The sequence below is a fragment of the Cricetulus griseus genome, chromosome 10 (assembly GCF_003668045.3).
Source record: "Cricetulus griseus strain 17A/GY chromosome 10, alternate assembly CriGri-PICRH-1.0, whole genome shotgun sequence".
In the NCBI taxonomy this organism is placed as follows: Eukaryota; Metazoa; Chordata; class Mammalia; order Rodentia; family Cricetidae; genus Cricetulus; species Cricetulus griseus.
This window is the reverse complement of record NC_048603.1, coordinates 10,172,606-10,193,489: the sequence shown is the minus strand read 5'-3', so window position 1 is coordinate 10,193,489 and position 20,884 is coordinate 10,172,606. Positions and strand designations below refer to the sequence as shown.

At 39.4% G+C, this 20,884-nt stretch overlaps 1 protein-coding gene across 2 annotated transcripts in view; it reads right to left on the bottom strand.

Moving 5' to 3' along the window:
- The window catches only part of LOC100774625 (angiopoietin-1), a 227,388-nt gene that overhangs the window by 17,871 nt on the left and 188,633 nt on the right, over positions 1-20,884 (bottom strand). For both annotated transcript variants that reach the window (XM_027431451.2, XM_027431452.2), the window contains exon 7: positions 14,539-14,705. In XM_027431451.2, the coding sequence (XP_027287252.1) occupies positions 14,539-14,705 (167 nt within the window). The remainder of the gene's footprint in view (positions 1-14,538; positions 14,706-20,884) is intronic.

The window sequence follows — 20,884 nt, the reverse complement described above, 5'->3', positions numbered from 1 at the left end:
ATTAGTCCTGGAAGATAAGGAGAATGGGAAGGTTTCCTACCAAGCTTGTGAAAATCAAGCATAACTGTGTTTTCAGGTTATCTAACATGAAGGAAACTGAAGAAAGAATAAATCTCTCCAGTTAATTGGTTGTGTTGCAGGCATCATTTATGTAGTGATATCAAAAATCTTAGTACATTCTCATTCCTTGTCTACATTTGGAACTAAGACACTTTACATTTCTATAAAATTAGAATATATGTTCAATTATAGCATAAGGGTGACTTTGAGTCTTATATTAGATTTTGTTAATAGTGTTAAATTAGTTCTAGTTAAATGACATTTTGAAATTGTTTCTGTAATGACATCTCAATTTAACATTTGATTCACTCATTCCGGATTAATCAAAACTCATCCAATTGCATAGCCTATGCTAGTACTCTACCAGAGACTTACTGAGCACAGCCATACTCAGGTTTTACATGGGTGCTCTGGATCTGAACTCGAGTCCCCATCCTTGCACAGCAAGCACATTTTCCACTGAGACAGTCCACAAACCCTCTTTTCATTAAATTATCAAAACACATAAATGTCTTGCCTTTCCTAATGTAATATTAGTTATATATGTGCCTCATCAGCTTGACTAGACTGGACATTTTTAGCTCTTTATGATCTCATATCCCCCACACACAATAAACATTCAATAGCTATTTATTGAGTCAGTATGAACTAAGAGTTCAAATTGTTTGGAAGTTAAATGTTAGTCATCTCAAGAGACAGTGTATATGCTGTAACACCCTAACTCTAATAACATAATTATCTTTTAGAATTCAAGGCTCAGTGGCATTGTTTTTCATGATTTGACATTTAGCCAATGTTAATGATCTAATGGTCTGTTCACATTGTATTTGGGCATGGCTTTAATGAGTATAGATTTAGTCTATGGCTGCCAAAAGAGAAAGAGTTAAGGAAATAACTCATAAAACACCCCACTAAAATGACTATGTCAGCCCAAATGAGAAATGAAAGCATCCAATTTTATAAAGGAGCCTATATCACATACAAGTGCCCATTCAATTAGATAACTTCCTTTGGAACACAGGCATTGAATTTCTTAATGTGTCCCAACAGCTTCATGTTCTTTGCTAAAGAACAGAAGTTCTGTTTGTTGGTGCTGAATCTTGAGATTGTTATCTCTGCTGGAGAAGGCTCCATAAGCCTTCTGCAACACTTTCTCCAATGTTGGAGAAGTAGTGTTTTAACCTTGTTCCCAAAAGCCTATCAATGCACTCGTGAGACAATGATAGGAAAACCTATGAATCAGTCAGTGAATAAGTGTCCAGGAGAGACTGAGGTCTGATGACGAACGACATCCTCAGATACAAATCTCTAAGTAGAAGCACAGACTGAAAACAAGAATGGGAAGAAAAGAATGTATGGGGATGAACACTGAAACCACAGATAGGGTGCATCTTGACTAGTTAAGAGTTATATAAGAGTTATATATAAGAGTTATATGAGAGCAATTTATAGACACCAGAGACAAATAGAGTGAGGCACACGTAAGTGGAAAAGTATAAAATAAATACAAATTGAAAGGAAAGGCAATAAAGTCAGCAACTGGAGGTATTATTCCCTTCTTCTCACCCAGGAAATAAGTAAATAAACAAACCCTCTGCATCCATAGGGTGAGACTGAGGAAACATGAATAAGATGAAGGACTGCATGTAAATTAAACAAATATGCCTCCATAGGCAAGTGTCTGCGCTAAAATTTGTAAATATAGTGAGAGGGAGACATGGCCAATTAGTACATCTCCAGGGGAAGTCACAGATGGAAAGGATCAATTTTCTCAGGTTCTCACAGTTTTCTATTATTTGCAAGAGAAAACAGAATGCTAGGTTCAAAAGCAAGCAATTGAAGAGTACATGTTTGGACAGACTACCTAGCTTAAGGTCAACATTTTGACACACAGGAGCTGAAGGATTTATTCCAAGTTCGAGTTCTTAAAGGACTCGTAGGTTTATTTTGCTGTTTAATTGGAGTGCGTTGTTTCTGTACTCTAGAACACATTTATTTGTTTTCTTTCTTTACTCATGAAGGACTCTGGAAACCCTAAAAAGATTCCCCCACATCTAACTTGAACTTTAATTCTCATGCCTACTTCCTGAGTAGGTAGTCCCTGTAAATCACTCCTGAAGGTAAACTGTCATTAGAGGGAACAGAGTGGCTGAGCAATCACCACACTGATGCTAAGAAGCTGTTTTAATTTGCAGGATTCAGGCGCCTTGAGCAAAGCCTGTGGTTTATCTTTGCATACCTGTCGTGGAAGGTGTATGTTGTGGGGGTAGGATGGCAGACAAGCTCTGGATATTGAAGTCACTGAGGCTCTGCACTGTTAGGACTTCCAGTATCCCAGAATCCTTAGCCTAGATAATGACAAGCATTGAAACTCTAGTCTTGTTTACTCTCAGCCTCCACTGGTAACCTTTTGGATATTAACTTTTAGTCACCATGTATACGTTATGTACTATTTCTTCTTCATCTATTTAAGTTTGGATGTATGCTTTGAGTCTCCCTGCCATCACTTAGGACTCCAACCAAACTAATCCACTGCTCAGGACTTCTTTTTTTGATGGTTTTGATATGAAAAACACCGTCACAAGCAACTATTTGAATATCCCATCGCAAGTCAATTCTCAGTGACAGTCATGAGGCTGGCATGATTATATATATATATATATATATATATATATATATATATATATATATGTTCAAAGAAAACACTGACAGCTATGGTAATATCTTGTTTGTACTCTAACAAATAAAGCTTGCCTGAAGATCAGAGGGTGGAGCTAGCCACAGGTTAACCATAGATCTCTGGAGGTCTGTATAGACAGACAGGAAATGATATGGCTGGGCGGGGAGAAGAATATAAGGCAGGAGGAGACAGGAGCTCAGTCTTTTTTGGCTGAGAAGTTGGTAAGAGGTGGCTGTGGCATACTACTTTGTCCCTCTGATCTTTCAGCATTTACCCTGATATCAGACTTCAGGTATTTATTATTAAGAACAATTAGAACTCGTGTTACAGGCATCAAATGTTATTATCTTTTTTTCTTTTGTATAGTGATATTGCATCCTAGTTTGAATCTAAACACACACACAGGGAGAAAGAGAGATATGGAGAGGGACCTTTGTGAGTTCTAAAGAAATGAAATGTTATTTTCCCACGTACAGAAAAATAGTTATAATTTTCTGCTATTAGTTCAGAAACAAAAAACAAAAAACAAAAAGCCCTTCTAGTGCACCTGGCCTTTTCTAGTGATACATCACAAAATGTGGGTGTCAAGATAAATTGTGTCCCATAAAATCGCTACAAAACATACAGACAGTTCCTTAAAGTGTACTTCAGTTCCTGTGAGGTCTTACATGATTGACAAAGTCAACTCTAGATGAATGGCTCCCTAGCTGGGCCCTCTTTTGGTGCCTAAAATCCCAGGTCAATAGCCATCTCAAAGAACTTACGGATTTTTCCTTTTACCAGAAAATCACTTAGAACATTGTAAAACCTGAGATCTCAATTAGTGTTTTGTGGTATAAAAACCATCCCAGGGAAGCAGATATATTCTCACTGTTACTTCTATTTAGAGAGCAGAAAGAAAATTCCTTCCTGGCATCTTTTAGACTGAGGACAGCGAGGAGGAATGATTGTGATGCTAAAATCATTGAGAGGCATGGTGTGAGGTTTGCTGCAGGGGGAAATTCTTTCTCTCCTTGTGCTCCATGGAATGTTACAACAAGGTCTGCAATTAAGAACCCAGTGTGTATACGCAGATTCTTCTGCAGACCAAAACCACCCCTTTGTTTACTTCTCTTCACAATTAGTGTAATTCCCAACTCTTAAGCATGGATTAGGGTCTTCTGTTATCTGGGGCACAGTGAACCCCCACTTTGGAGGTGGGGGCTGTTCTCTAAATGAGTTGTGCTCTTCCCAACCTCTGTTCTTTTTTCTCTCTTTTTCTTTTTTTTGGTTTTTTGAGACAGGGTTTCTCTGTGTAGATTTGGAGCCTATCCTGGCACTCGCTCTGGAGCCCAGGCTGGCCTCGAACTCACAGAGATCTGCTTGTCTCTGCTTGGATTGGATTAAAGGCATGAGCCACCAACGTCCGGCCCCCTTCCTTACCTCTGTTTTTTGTCCACATAGCTCATCCTTGCTGGAATCCCAAGCTCCCTTCTCCTCTGCCGTCATCTTTCATATTTACCACACACATTTCCACAAAGTACCAGGTGTTTCCTCAAGCATGCCTCATCTATCATCAATTTCAGCAGATTTGACCTCTTATCTTTAGTACCTAACTAGAATCTAATCAGGTTCTTAATCAAGAGAGTGGAGCTAAATCGTGAATATATACAAGTGAAAGTTTAGTTCCTGCCTTATTCTGGGGGACAAAAGTGTACGTTCATTTTTTTTTTTTTAATAACTGATCTCTGATTGGATCTGAAGGCTACTATGTTGAAAGCAACTCATATCTAGTACTGTGGCCCTAGTCAGAGGCCTGTGACATAGGAAGTCATAGGCACAGGGTTGGGCTTAACACTCATGCTTTCTTAAGATGATAGGTTACCAAAACCCCTACTAAGTATTTGTGTTTAAGTCTATAAACTGTGCTACTCTCACTCGTGATCAGCAAACGGCTAATGCCGAGACTCATAGCCACACAAGATGCGGAGAACAAGCAACAGCCCCGTGTTCAGCATTAGAAGAGACCCCATCCCACGACCCTGAAACCTAACTTCTACACCAACTCTGTCTGCATTCCTCTCCAGATAATTCCTGTTTTCCCATTTTATGTTAATTTAGGCTACACTTGGTGAGTCTTCCCAACTGTCCTAAATGGTCCATGGCCCCTTACTCATGCCATGTTATTTTTGCTGGCGTTTGTGGCATTATATTGCCTGTGTGGCTACTGACTATCCATCTCTCCCATCCTCCAAAACTGTTGTACTTCAGAATCATTTCAACTCAGGCAAGAAGTCTATAATACAAATCCCATTCATTAAAACTGTTACCTCTGGTTTTTAGGAAATAGTCACAGCAAAAGCAAAAGGTTAGATAGAATTATGACTTGTACTAAATTGGAGAAACTATTTGTAGTCAGATATGGTGCCACATTTCCTGTAATCATAATCCCCAAGAGGCCGAGATAAGGGGGTTCACAAGTTCAAGGCCAGACTGGAATACATAGTGAGACCCTGTTTTAAAAGAGATGCTAAGGGGGACAGAGATGCTTTGTAAATTCAAATAAAACACTTTAAAGTTCAGTGTGGAAACCTCTGCCGGATATTTAAGAGAGCAATGGTATTCTGCAGAAATAAGTTTCTTAGTCTTTCAAAACATCTGCTACTGGTTCCAGTCAGGACCATAGGGCCGTGTAGCCCCAAGGATCAGAGACATGAGAAACATTTCACTAAAAAAAAAAAAAAGGAAGCAAGTTTTCCAATACGTCCAAAAATGCAGGGCTTGGTTTACATGGGAAGCTCAAGAGACTTCTTTCAGTTCATATATGAATTTGTTTTGTAGGTTTGGAATGAAGTCCAGCTCTACCTCCTTATTTTACTCCAGAGGAGCTGAGATTTAGAAAAGTAAAGCAATGTGCCCAAGGTCACTCAGAAAAGCAGCTGCAGATCCAAGTCTAGAGTTCATGTCTCTCTGAGTTCCCAGTGCATACTTACTACATCAAACCACTTCCAGAAAAAAAGATCCCAATCAAAAACAAAATTGGTACAAAAAAAGATGTATTTTGTGGCTGAATCATTTCAAGTCTTTCTCCACGGCTTTCTCAATATCTTATTCATCTATTCTTATAGGCTCTTTCCAGACAAAGCTCATGGTAGACACCAGTCGGTTCTGACTTGAGTACCATTCAAACCACACAAACATGGAGATAACAAAAGCAAATATCCAGCCACATGAATTATAGATGGCATAGCCATATCATGGTTAGAGGAGCATTGTCAAGTGTTATATGCTATCTGCAGATTTAACTAATTTAAGTTTCCCACTATGTGGAGAGGGACTCTTTTTCACTACCTGTAATACCTGTAAGATTTACTAATTATACCCAAATCACAAACATAACAAAAATTAAGTTCTGATTTTTAAAAATTCCCCATGATCTAATGGGGGAAAAACTATAAAACAATAATCTGGTAAAATATATGGTTTAAAATTTTGTTTTTGCATTAAAACTAGATAGTTTTTATTTAGTTGTTCTTTCCTGAAAGTAGTAGCAAAGTTAAATTTGTTTTAAAATAATAAGCCACACTTTCAGTAACTTATAATAACACAAAACAGTAGTTCTCATTGATATGTCACAAATACTCAAGATGTTAGTAACTACAGGAAGGTGAAAGCTAAAACCATTTCAAAAATTAGTCAAATAAATTTTATAAATCGTTTAACTTAGCCCAACCAACCATGGGACAAATGGACCTTTAATAGGTTTGAGTGTCGGGGAATGTGAAATATACAAATCGTTTGGACATAGTTGAATCTATTCAGGGGAAAACAATAATCAAGAAAAGAAATGTCCTGAAAAAAAATGACATCTTTAATAATACAATTTTCCTAAAAATAATAGGAATTTTTTTAATAATTTACATTAAATTTTGGTCAGCTTTTAGTCCATAGTAGAATGTCTTACATAAGAGGTATTGAGATAGTTACAACCAATGCAGTGAGTGGATCTGGTTTCGGTTCTGAATTCATATAATGAGTAAGTAAATAGTGAACAGCAAAGGAGGCTTTTAAGATAATAGAGGTAGATGTCAACACAGGTTATAGTATTATAATTACTTTTATGTGTATGTGTAATTACTTTAATGTGTCTGCATGTATGTCTATGCACCATGTATGTGCCTTGTGCCCATGGAGTCCAAAAGAGCTCATCAGATCACGTGGAAACAGAACCTCAGATAGCTGTGAACTGTAGTCAGAATGTTGGGAATCAAACCTGGGTCCTCCAGAAGAGCATTCAGTGCTCTTAACCGTTGAGCCATCTCTCCACCCTCCCATCAAAACATGAATTTTAAAACCTGAATACTTTTCACATTTATGTGGCTAAATTTAAGTTTACCAGACACAATAAAAGTGTACATAATATTTCTGATGAGAACATTTTCTCACGGGACGATAAGATAATTCAGTTACAAGTATGATCAGTGATTTGCCTAAGACACAGCTAAGTTATACTACTGTTGCATTACTTATTTTGGGATCTTCTTCCCTCATTTCTGTTTGTTTTTTAAGTACAAATCAAGTGTTTGTCCACATACTTGAACCACAGAACATGTAAAATGCCACTGCTAGAAACCTGGAAACTTCATCCTTACTAGTTACCTTTAATAGTACTGGAACAAACTATACAAGCTACTAGAGGAGAAAAGTAATAATAAATCATTTACAGATTGGCCTGGCAAGACATCTCCACTGTTGCAACAGTGGAAGTCACCAGCCACTCTCTGATCGGATTTCACAAGATGAAACCCATCTGTGCCACTATTATCAGGCTTAGAATGTATCCAGACAGGTCATCGACACTGGAAGAAAGCCTATTATTATGAATATGAGTGGACATAATACTAAATGTACTACTTCCTAATTGTTTATCTTGCTGTTCATAGATGAATGAATCCCTCAATCATCATTTGTAATGGTAATTAGCACAGTGACCCACACTGACCGAGGTGCATAGAAAAACAGATAGTAGACTTCTCAGCTCTAAAGGAATATATATACCACCACCACCACCCATCAGGTGTCAAGGATCATTGTGCAAGAGGGGTAGAAAGAATGTTAAGATCCAGGTATGGTGGATGACTACATGGAAACATTTTCTGGACACAGCAGGACAGCCAACGCTGAACCAAATTCCATCATGGGCACAGAATCCCACGTCTATCTTTGTAGCTTTTGACAATTGTTAGCTGCTAAGAGAGGAAGAGTCCATTCTCTCTCTGAGTGTCATCCATTATAAGTATACTATTCTCGAGTATACATTCAAGAATGTTTGGGCAGCACAAATTGATCTTGAAGGATTAAAAAAAAAAAAAGGGCACAAAGTTGGTTGGGTAAGGAAGGTAGGTAGATGTGTCGAGAGTTGGGGGAGAGGAGGTAAACATTGTCAAAAGACATTGTCCTGGGCTTTTCCACCATGCCATGTGGTAAGCATTTATCTCAACGTAATTTCTATAGCAAGCATCACAGTTCTGTTTTCCTGCATAACCATGACTAGCATATTCATGTTGGTTTTACAGACAGAGCCTGCACAGCTCTGATTCTCATTATACAATTGTTTTCTTTCCACTCCACTGAGCACAGCATCTTTTCAACTCCACAATTAATCTGTTATTTTGAAAGTAAAATTTATTGTTGTATTGATGGTTGTGTATTTGTTTTTCAACCGTGTTTTGATAGCAAACTTTTATGAGAAGTTAAAGGCCACTCTAATCCCTAAACTGACAGAAACTCCTAAATATTTATTAGAGGCATAAAAATCCAATTGTTTATCAAGCCATTCAAAACCCGTAAAATAAAATGTATGCATAAAAGCAGGGCCACAGCTGGAGTGATGGCTCAGTGGGTAAGAGTGCTTGTTGCTCTTGCACATAAGCTGGGTTTGGTTCCCAGCATCCACACAGTGGATACTGACCTCCGCAGGCACCAGATACTCACATGGAATAATACATACATGCAGACAAAAATTCATACTGTGAGAGGAAATCTTTTTTAAAGTACCAATCTAGAAAACATCTTTAAGCTTCAAGAAGCTTCACAAACACCTCAATTTACGGGGACTGGAAAGTTGAGGCCCACACCAGGATGTGGTGGTTCCCACCTGTAGTTCAGCCCTCGGGAGACCAAGGCAGGATCATTATTAGTTTAAGGTTATGGTGGGCTAAAGAGTTCCAAGGTCAGTCTAACTGGAGGAGTGAGACACTACCTCAAAGCACAGAAAGAATGGAAGACAAGAAAAGAAGGAAGAAAAGATAAAAGCAAGGGGAAAGACACTATTGTGAATGAAAGAAAAGAGGAAATGTGTGTAAAACAAAACAAGATTAGAAGGAACATGCTGTCATAGACTAGGCGTTTCTATTTAAATTTAGAAGACTAGCTAATGAATTGTCCTTTATTGTGGAATAGATCTCTCTCTCTCTCCCTCCCTCTCTCTCTCTCTCTCCTCCCTCCCTCCCTCCCTCTCTCTCTCTCTCTCTCTCTCTCTCTCTCTCTCTCTCTCTCTCTCTCTCTCTCTCTCTCTCCTTGTAGTCATAATAGTTCCTGTGACTTTTTGCAAAGTGCTAGACCCTGGTTTTCTGAGGTGAAGACATCTGATACATAGTGAGTACTTACATTGTTTATCAACAATTGGCAATTCTGCTAACAGTTATAACTTGCATGTTTATGCCAATTGTTCCTACATACAAAGAGGACAAAAATAAGAAGGGCATATAGAGAAAAAAAGAATGCCGGCTAGCATGAGTTCATAAATAGTTATTAATGACATGATAGAATATATGTGTTGGAGAGCCATTTACAAGCCAATAGAACCACAGAATCCAAATTGGCTTGAGAATGAGGGTAATAGGTTTCTCTGGAAACCAGTATGGGTGCTTTAGTGTGTCCTGCTCCTAGTTCACACCGAGTTTTCACTGCGTGGTAAAGGGATGAGGACATCATGGCTGGAGAGGGAGTCTAAAACCAGAGCACAGCAAGGAGATTGTCCATCTTGTCCTCAAATGGGGACAGGAGGGTTTTCACACTCCTGTGTTGGCTGGTCATTGATCATAACTTTCTACTGAAAGGAGGACTGACCTTGGGTGATGGGACTTCTCTTGGCCACAGCAATACTTAGAGAGGGAGCATCAGTTGCAAGCAGTCTGCCACCAACATTCCCAGGAGGTAGAAAGAGTGAGCCAGACCTCAAGGGAACAGTGGGCTGGCACGCCACAGCATTTCCTAGGGAAGGTCTGGGGATGATACCTCCCTTAAGACAGAATCTGAGCAGTAGAAAACATCCTTATAATAAAGTTTCTTTGTGTATGTATGATATGGAGGGAACACCAACAAGGCATGAAGGTTTCAGAACTTTGCAACTGTTACTGAAACATCATCGTCACAATGACGAACGCTTTGAATTTCAGAGGGCTGGTGGCATCAGCTGGAGTTCCGTTAGTGGTAGACTTCACTTGCAGATATTAAAATATCGTTCACATCTATGAAAGAGGATAAATAACAAGCCAGATGTCTATTGAAAAAAATTTCCAGCTATAGTGGGAAGAAATATTTGAGAGTAGCAAGGCTAGAGGCAGGGAAACTGTACAACAGCCGTGGCGTTAGCTGATGAGGACACGGATAATACCACCACCCCTAGGGGAGTGTTTAATAAATTTCACATTGATTGTGTGCTATTCCACATGATATGTTTATCATGACACTTCTACGTTATTATTTTTTCTGACTCATGTTCTCTTGGGTTCTGGGGAAATCATTTGAGGTTTCCTTGGAGGATAAAAGGGAAATATGTATATCATATACACATCTCTAACTAAGCTAATCTTTCTATTTGCAACACTTAGTTTTAATCAGCGTGTGTCAAGAACCCAAGGTCGGGTTTTCAGTTTTAAAATTATGACGGTGACTATAGCTAAAAGAATTTTCAGAATAAAAATTTTAAGAACTGCATGCAACTATTCGCTGTTGGGAACAGAGTTGGCCTTTTCTATGGACGAGCCCCCTTATTGGCTATTTAGTGCAGTCATCTTTGAGGCCTTATACACGTAAACAGCAAAAACAGACATAACAGGTTCTAGTTAGACACACATTTGTGCCTACATATTGTGTGTGTGTGTGTGTATAGCAAGTGTTTTGAAAGTAAAAGAGGCCATTAACTTGAGAGTGGAGGGGTTCAAATGAGAGTAACTGGGAGGGACAGTATTATTTCACTTAGCAACATCTGCAAAAGAAAACCCTGTGAATTTATTTCAAAACATGAATAGGGAGAGAAGCCTCCCTTGGCTTTTCTATGTAAGCTATTCTTCCAGGGTATAGGCTACTTTTCTCATGGTTGGGATAAACACCTGATAAAAAATCAACTCAGGGAAAGGAGGGTTTAATTTGGCCTATCATATAAGAAGTACTACAGGGGCTGGCCCAGTCCTTAAGAGCACTGACTGCTCTTCCAGAGGACCTGTGTTCAATTCCAGCAACCACATGGTGCTAAGAACCTACTGTAAGTGCAATTCCTGTGAATCTGATTCCCTTTGCTGTCCTCTGTGGATGCCAGCCTTATCTGGGGTACACAGACATACATGCAGACAAAACACCTGCAAACATAAAATGAACTGCCACCGTCAGTCTATCATGAAGGAGAAGACATGGCAGCAGTCAGCTGCGGTGGTTGGTCACATAGCATCTACACTCAGGAATCAGGGAGAAGATGGGAAGTGGAGGCAGGCCAGAAAGACTCAAGGGCAATTGTTCTGTCACTCATTCCATCCAGTGAAGCCTCCAGAAAGCTCTGCTACCCTCTAATCCAGAGCCACCATCTTGGTAACAAGTACTCCAACATAAGAGACTATGGAAAACCTTTTACACTCAAACTAATAGACTTTGGGGGGGATGAGTAATGTTTTCTATGGCATACTTACTTTAAATGTCTACCAAAGTAGGCTCTTGATTTAATGCAACATAATTTCCTATTCGATGAAAACAAAAATCCTACACTCAATACTGTGAAAGGCAATTATGGCAGAACTAGCTGTTGTTCGGTCATGGTAAGAGATAAAGCCAGAACTACCCACTTGGCTATGGCAATACTCTCAGAGAAACCACCGTGAAAAAGATTATAGCAAAAAAATGCCTCGCAATCCTTGAGAAAAATAGTGTACTTCTTAGACTCCCTTCCCCCCCTTTAAAACCATAAGTATTAAATTAAATCACAGTCCTAGCTTGGTAAATCTGATTCTCAAGTTTCAAGCATCTTTCGTGAAGAAATTCTATAGTGAACACCGTTCCAAAGGGAGGAAGACCTAATATTTTACCATTGCTCTAGAATCACATGTGTGAAAGAGATGTGGGCAAAAGAATCATAGATACAAAGCCAGTGGTCCCGCATGCATGTGCAAGAGTCAGGAATGCTTGACACCAGAAGCCTTGCAGATGCCAGCTATCTCAAGCTTGCCCTAACTGTATCCACGAAAGACCACCCAATTGCACATGCATGCGTGCGCACAACCCCTCTACCACAATGGCCTATAGCAAACCGAGTGGCATTTTGGAAAGGAACCAGGGCAAATTCTTCAGAAGCCTAGAAAAAGATTAGACTAATTACTTGCTAGTTCTATTGTCAAGCTGTCTGACATTAGCCAAGTTTCATAGAGTTTCAAGTTTCAGGTCAAAACATTTACATAAGAGTACCCCCGATGTTTTACAGTGGTTTTTCTTGTTTCAAAACTCTCAAGATACTGACTCCTTAGAAACATTTCTTCTTACAGTCCTTTGATTTTTATAAATGTCTCCTCTTCCATTTCTGGAGCACCCACAAAGCGCACCCTTGCTCCCAACCTGAAACTTCTACATCTTAGATTTATTCCTCATCGTCCATTATGTGACATCATCAGTGTTTGTTAAGAAAATGATTATTATATCTCCAGGGCTCTAATCATACATGAAATATACTAAATGTGATCCGTGCCATTAAGAATGCAGTTTTAGTTCCCAAAGATTGTTGTGACTCAAAAAAAGACAAACAATAATCAGAAATAGTTGATCTTGGAGGTCACAGCCAGCCACACTGAACGGAAAAACCACAAGGCTTTGTTTGGTAGCATTGCTAGTTACATGCAGCGTGTGCCACCCATTTGCTGTTCACTGACATGTGTAGACTATTGAGACTCAGAAGTCATTGCAATTCCTCTTTACCTGGTATGAAATCAAGACACTTGCAATTAAGGATCTGTTATATGTTGAGTATTGTAGTGTAGGTCATGAAATTTCACCAATTACAATAGGCTCCTGGTCTCAAGCAATGCTAACCAGGTTTTTAGGAGCTGTTCATCACAGAGCCTGACTATGTGGTCTGTGAGACTGACTGAGAATGGCCAGTGCCTAATCATGGTCTTAGAACATGATAGGAACACAATAAATGTTTGTGGAATAAATTTACAGTAGCTCAGTAGCCATTGTTTTCATTTTTCCTAAGCTATGAGCTGCTCATTGAGAAAATCAGAACCAATTGAAATTAGTAGATTAGTTTGTCTGCTTTCACAAGCTACTGTATATGTTTGGCCTTTATCACTTAGATTTCTTTTTGCAGTTTGTTATTTTTTTTTTAAATCCTCCTGATAATGCAGTCTCCTCTGATGGGAATCATTCAGAAATATAAAGGTTTCCTCTACTTACACTGGAGGGAATTTGAAAAATTAAAATTTAATAAAAGTAAAGAAGATGAAACCTTAAGATCTTTTGTTAGAAAGAGTAGATTATTAGAAGGCATCGAGTTACATAGTTTCTTGTATTATTCTTAGCTATATCACAATGTCATAGCAATTACAGTAGAGCCTCATAAGTCTCACTGAACTCGCTATCCTCTCAGACTGGGCCAACACCAAAGTGTCAATCTCTGAGACCCATGACACAGGAGGCACACCACACACACACACACACACACACACACACACACACACACACACACACACTGCCTGGAGTGCCAGGACCCAGAGGCTGGATTTCCCAGAGACCTTGCATAGAACTAAACATGACCAGAGATAAAAATGTCATTGTAATGATGTCTATCAATATTCTCCTGTATTCCTAGATTGGTGTCTTCATTCAGAAACTGATGGAAACAGATGCAGAGCCCCACAGCCAAACATTAGCTTGGGGAATCCTTATAAAGACAGGAAGGATTTCTAGGAGCCAGAGGGGTCAAGGACATCACAAGAAAACCAACAGAATCAACTAACCTGGGCTCATAGGGCCTCATAGAGGGAGCCTTCATGGAACTGACCTAGGCCCTATATGTTACAATTGCATAGCTTGGTCTTCTTGTGAGACTCCCAACAGTGGGAGCAGGGACTGTCTCTGAATTTTGCCACCCTATTCCTCATACTGGATCGCCTTGCCCAGCCTTAATATAAGTTAAGGTGCTTAGTCTTACTGTATATAACTTGATATGCCATGTTTTGCTGGCATCCACTCAAGGCCTCCTTTTCTAAATAGAGGAGAGAATTGGCAGGCAAAAGGGGGAGTGGTATATGGGAGGCAAGGTGAGGACACCGGTTGGGATACAAAATGAATTAATTAAAACAAAAGACTAACCTTAAAGCCTTCGAGAAGGCCTTTCAGGGTTTTCTCGGTCTCATCATCATAGGCCTACACAAACAAACTGAACTTTCATTGTCGGATCGTCGGGCAGCATTTACATTATTTCCTGCTTGTTAATTACAGCCCCTTGGTGGTAAAGCCAAAGACTGCTGGTTTTAGTTCAGAATGCAGCTTACCTATAGTTCTGCTTTTCATTTCCTATGTGGAATCTGTCGTACTGTGAGTAGGCTCGGTTCCCTTCCCAGTCCATCAGTTCAATCCTCAGCGTGTACTGCCTCTGACTGGTGATGGCAAAAATAAACTCATTCCCCAGCCAGTATTCACCAGAGGGATTCCCAAAGCCCTGGGAAAGAAGAGAGACACGCATATGTTACTCCAGAGGGAACTTTGTCATGTTCAAATCCATTTTCTAAGTAACAAGGACAAAGTATCTTTTAAAGATAGTTTGGTTTGTCTTTTTGCACCCGGTTTCAATTCCTAACTTATTCTGGTACTCTTCTACTGTGTTCCTCTCCAATGAAGTTGACATTTAATTCTTATCCCCAAAACCTCTTTATTTTGTTATTCTTGGGTTAAATTTATCTTGTTAGTAGGATTAACCAAAAAAAAAATCTCAATTCAAATTTCTTTTAGACAATTTTTTTAAAAAAACTGAGTTGACATTTTAAACTTAGTTTGATTATTTTCTAATGAACATTACCACGCTACATCCCCTTATTTAATAGTTATTTAATTGCTATCATTCTATCCAGGAGCCCAATTATATTATAATTTTACAGATGTTTCAAATCTTCTAGTGACCTCATGGTTAATTTTAATAGTCAAGTCTAGAAAGCAGTGGATGTTATCACTTAGATTCCTCATTGGCAAAGATTTGGCTTTGGATGGAGAAGGACGTCTAGTAAGGGCTAGATAGTAACTGAGCTGCTGCCTTCATACCCGAACCTCACTGTTTGTGTGTGTGTGTGTGTGTGTGTGAGAGAGAGAGAGAGAGAGAGAGAGAGAGAGAGAGATATTTGGGGCATTTTATAGTTGTTCAGAAAGCACTTCTTGGTGACAGCTGATGATGAGTTTAACTTCTTACACACATGTTTGTCTATGGAAGCCGTTTTGAGCTCCTAGCAATAGAAGCCATGCTGTATCTGTGAACTCTCAAACACTAATGAAGAACTGGCACACAGCTAGCAACACACGTTGAAAGAAGGGGAGGAGGGCTGAGAAAGGACAGAATGTTAGAGCATGCTGCCCTGATATCCAGACATATCAGCCATACAACCAGGAGCCGGTAAAAATACAAGTGTCAGCTTCCAGACTAAGTGTGTGAGGACATTCCATACAATTCCGCATCCAGACAGACTCCCTAATCATGCTTACACATGCCAACATTAAAAAGGTCAGGGCCCATAATCACAGGATATATGCATGGTTGTTTCATGAAGAAATTGACCATGGTAAATTGAGGCATTTACTAATGCATGGTTAATCTGTGCGAAGAAGTATTAGAATTACAGCAGCACCGATTGTCTCAACACAGGTGACAAAATGTGGAAAATGCTTATTTCCCTTCCAACTTAATACAATTTGCAGTATAATAGATGTTTCCTTAACTTTCCTCCATTAATCAACCTAAGAAATGAATCAGTGTCCCCTGTTTCTTTCATTGTGTCTACCTTACGACTTTCAGCCTTACTTATTGAGACAGGATCTCTTGCTGAGTCAGAGCTGACATCTTTGGAGAGAACGGCTGGATTGTAAGTCCCCAGGTTCCTCCTGTCTCAGTCTCCCATTGCTGGGATGTGGTTGCCAACATACAGCTTCTTGTTCGGATCCTGGGGTTTGAATCCCAGCCCTCATATTTTACTTCCCTACTCGTAAGATACTCAGGCCACCCTTGGCGAAAGCACCACAGTAGCAGAAAGTATCAGCCATGTTTAGGATGGGCTAAAGATTTTACAGCATCTTACAGGAGCCAGTGCTACATGCTAAGAAGTCCAATGTTTTCCAGCATGCACAGAATAGAGAGTTCCAGGGGGCTGAGACTCCAAGTTAGCACTCTTCAACTGCAGCTATGGCTTGAAAGACAAGGAGGACCCCCTGGGAATTTCCTTTGCAATTTTCAGCTCAGGCCAGCCATAGCTGTCCCTGTAGCCACTCTAGCAAGTCCGTGTGCCACACAGCACTGAAACAAGGCTTCAGCAATCCTATTAAATGTGAGGAGAGAGACTGGGGATGATGAAGTGTTAATTCTTAGGTCACATATTTCCATGCTGCTCCAAGTGTTGTGTGGATAAAACTCTGCAGCTTCTCCAGGGGAAAGAGCATCGATCCCGGGGGGATGAGCCTCAGAAATGGACAAACAAGAGAGCCATTCCTACAAAAGCCTTTTCCTGCTCCCTCTCAGCATGCAGGTCATGAGGAACACCAGAGAAGAAAAAAAGTGTTACTTGCTGAACGCTTGACTTTTTGTCTTTTGGGGAAGCAACTGAACGGAAAAACATTGAAGTTAACAGCCAGACACCAAATTAAGTTCATGCACCCCTCCCCCCCAAAAAACTGTCTAAATGAGCAAGATGTTTAACTGCAGTAAGGCAATATGGCTGTTGGAAAGATAGGGGAGGGAGGAATCTGTCTAATGGCCAAGTGCAATGGAGCAGAAACAACTGTTTGACCATCATCAAGATGACAGATATGCCAAAAGGGGGAAATGGAAAGGGGTTCCCACATTAGTCCGAGTTGGGTAGTTTATCAGGCACGCCCATGTATCTGATGGGGTGGAACGAAGGCGTGGCTTGGATTAAGGAACCTCTCCCCTTATCTCTGCTATCTCCCTTTATATATTTTCAGTGGAACTTTCTACTACACTTAAAAGACTTGGCTTCCCCCATCTTCAGAAGAGATGATTGAAAATATTTCCATGCCCACTGTTGCAAGAATGAAAATTAGCCAAGGTATCTTTGTGTTCATACACAAAAAAGCACTTAAGAAAAACCTATTGAGAAGTTCTGTCACGTTACACAGTTATGTTTAGTTTTTCGGTTTTCTTCTGTAAGATGGCAAGCTATTTGTAGGGGCCAGGTTCTCTCCTACACTGTAGGATCTAAGTATCCCAGGGTCTTTTGTTGGCTGGAAATTAACGTGTGTATCAATAGCATTTGTCAACAGGCTTTTGGACATGAAGCTGACTGTTGCTTTGAGGAACGAATGTTGTTACTTTAACCCAGGATCTCAATTGAGAAATGAAAACTCAAAACCAACTGTTGGCACAAATGGGGCTTCAGTGTGCCACAACAGCCCAAAGAAAATGATCGCCCCCCCCTCCTCAATCTTTCCTGCTCACCCGTGAACAGAAGTTCCAAGAATGAAGCTAAATCTTTAGGCTGAACCCTTAGCAAGCCTGATCAACCCATTAGAACATTGGTGATAATGCTTGTTGGAAATCCAGAGCCTAATTACAGTTTATCTGGAGCCATCTTTAGCCCTACCTACAAATAGCCATCCGTTTCCTATTTCTGTGTCACCTAATGTCCTGTGACTAATAGGTAAAACCATCTTAGAATGCATTAACTTAACAAAGCCCTAGTTTCCACTAATCAAACAGCTAACAATGCTAAGACAGCATCTCAGGCCTACGTAGACTCACCCTCCTCTCTCTGTTCATACTATGTCTTGGTCTGTGAGTTTCTTTGTTCGGGTAATATAAAAACTTCATGGAATTGCTTCCAGGGTGGAACATGGAATTTAGGGAAACCTACATCTGTGTTCCCAAGCCATGGATCCCAAGCCAAACAAACCATCTCTTATTTCCTTTGAGGTCAGGGTTGTCTCTTTGAGTCAACACATCTTAATGGAAGAGTACCTTCCATGTGTCTTTTTCCTCCCCTTTAACCCAATTATGCCCGTCTTTGTCTTCCCATATATCTATGTGCTTTAGGATCTAGGAGAGGAAATTTTAAGTTCATATACCCACATTAGTAACTAATGGATAATTCTGATGGTTTCTTTACTTGGAAGTGAGTATCAGACAGAACAGAAAACAGGGGTGTTACTTATGAATACCTAAAGATCACTATATTCAAACAGTTCCACTCACTGAAGGTGGAAATTCATATATATATATATATATATATATATATATATATATATATATATCAAATAACTATGTAGAAATTAGGATCAATGTATTCATCAGGTAAAATTATCTGATAAAGGAGGCATGAAGCCACCTCTTTGTCATGGTCTTGGTGCTGGAAGGCAACTTTTGATTGTGGGACTAATAGGAAAAAAATCAAATTTGTGCATAAAATACAGTAGTACATAGCTCAAAATGATTTTTAAAACTTTTTGGATATAACAACTTATCACATACCCTGTATGACACACAAAAAACATGAAAGTCATATGCAGCGTCCTGTTGTGATGTTAAGAAGGCAGAGGTAAGCAAATACTTGTGAAAGGAATAGATTCTTCTGTGTGAATGACACTCAAGGATTCTATTTCATACATAAATGAGTATAGTCAGTTGTGTCAGCTACGTGAATCATAATTGCATAAACAACTCCAATGCCTTGAATCAGGTTCACTGCTGATTAATTTCCTTTGTCTTCCAGTAGTTTAATAAAAGGGGAACACTGGAATTTAAATGAAAACAATGCTGCCTTCAAATTGGCCTCAAGAGTCACATTACACTTTTAAAATACAGGGAGAGGAAAGAACCAATATTCATTAATTTTGCCAAAACCTGAAGAAATGTTCAATTTCAGCTTGTACTTTCTCCAAGCTAATAAAATAATTGTCTCTGATACTTTATTTGTTTTGTCTAATAATACTCACAGGAAGTGTTGACTTTTTATAGAAGAAACAAAATTGAAACCAGACACAGTCCTTGTATCCTATGGGCTTCATCTTTCTTTCATGAAAATTATTAAAGAGAGCAGATAAGGCTGGGTTTCCAAAGGTTTTCCTTTCTTTCTTTTCTTTCTTTCTTTTTTTCTCCCCAGCTAGAGCTCAGGTTAGAAGTATCTCTTTTCATGGCTGAGACACCAAGCCCAAGGAAGATGGGAAGAAATTTTGATTTACAGAATTTTAGTTTCTTGTATATTATTTTCAATATGGGCATGAGGAAATGCAAGTTTAAAAGATGCATTTAATTTCTTCCCAGAAAGTACCTGGGTCCCCTCAAGGAAATGTTTGTTTCAAGAGGAAGCTCTGCTTATAGGGATAATTATCTTCAAAACAAACCATTTGTCCCTGGGGAGTTAGCGACTGCCCATCATAAAGCTGCCACTTAGAGAAGTTGTGGAGACTCTGGTTGGTTCACTGACTATTTGCAGAAGGATTGTCGGTGGTGACTGTGGTGTCCCCATAGTCCCTAAGTGCCCCATTAGAAGAACTCCCTCTCAGCAGTCAATGTCTTTACAAGTCTGTAAACCAGATTTGCTGGATTTCCTCCTCCTGAGGAAGGGTGAAGGGACAGCAAAGTTCAAAAGTCTTCCTTAGGGCTAAAGCCAACGTTAAGAAGCAAGTACTGAGAAACCTCCATGGTGGGAGGGACTTAAAAATAATTTAAAAAAAAAAAAAGAGAGCTAATTTGTTGTATCTTGGGTTGAGGACAATAACCCAAAATTCTGGAAAACCTATTTGGAAAGAGGCAGCCCATAGATACCAATCAGTAGGAAGTAAAGCACAGAGGGACAGCCAGCAACAAAAGCATGGCTGCATTCAACATCCTGAGTGGAGACTAGGAGAGTGAGAGAGAGGGAGGGAGGGAGGGAGGGAGGAGGGAGGGAGGGAGGGAGGGAGGGAAAACAAGTGTAGTTTTCCGTGAGCATATTCACACTCAGCTCAGGAAGCTTGCAGCCAGTGTCCTGCATGGAGGGATCAAGAGTTCATGAAACAGATAAAGAGCCGCCTACCTTTCTTGGTGGAATCAGACTAATTTGTTTTTGAGTGAAAGACAGTCTTTAAAAGAGCTCTAATACTTCTAACCCTGTGCTTTGCTGAATATTCTTCAAGTTTTAACACAATGGATTCTTTCAGTTTAGAAAATCCTCATACTCGTTTTTTTGCCAAAATGTTTGAAAACATTCAGAACTAATTTTACTTCCTGACCATGAATAATTGACATTGAGGTGGTACATTTTTCAAGTTTGAATAAAACATGATAGCTTTTCTTATTTCAAAATAAGAGGGAGGAATAAATGTCAATGGTTAACAAATAATTCCTGTGCTGTTCCAATAATGAAAAAAACAACTGTATAAAAATGGATCCATTTGGTAAATATTCAAAAGTCATTAATCAATTCCATACCTAACAAGTCAGCGTATCTTAACATCCCTAGTGCGTGAAGCAAACAGATATTCACAGGTACTAATTCGCCATTTTTTGATAACTGCATGATGACAATTTCACATTAATTTTTCTGTTATTAATTGAAGTGGTAATGTAACTCAAAATGATTTGAATCTGTATATCTAATTTTATTCTCAATTGCAGGCACTTGCTGTAGACATTTTTTACCCCTG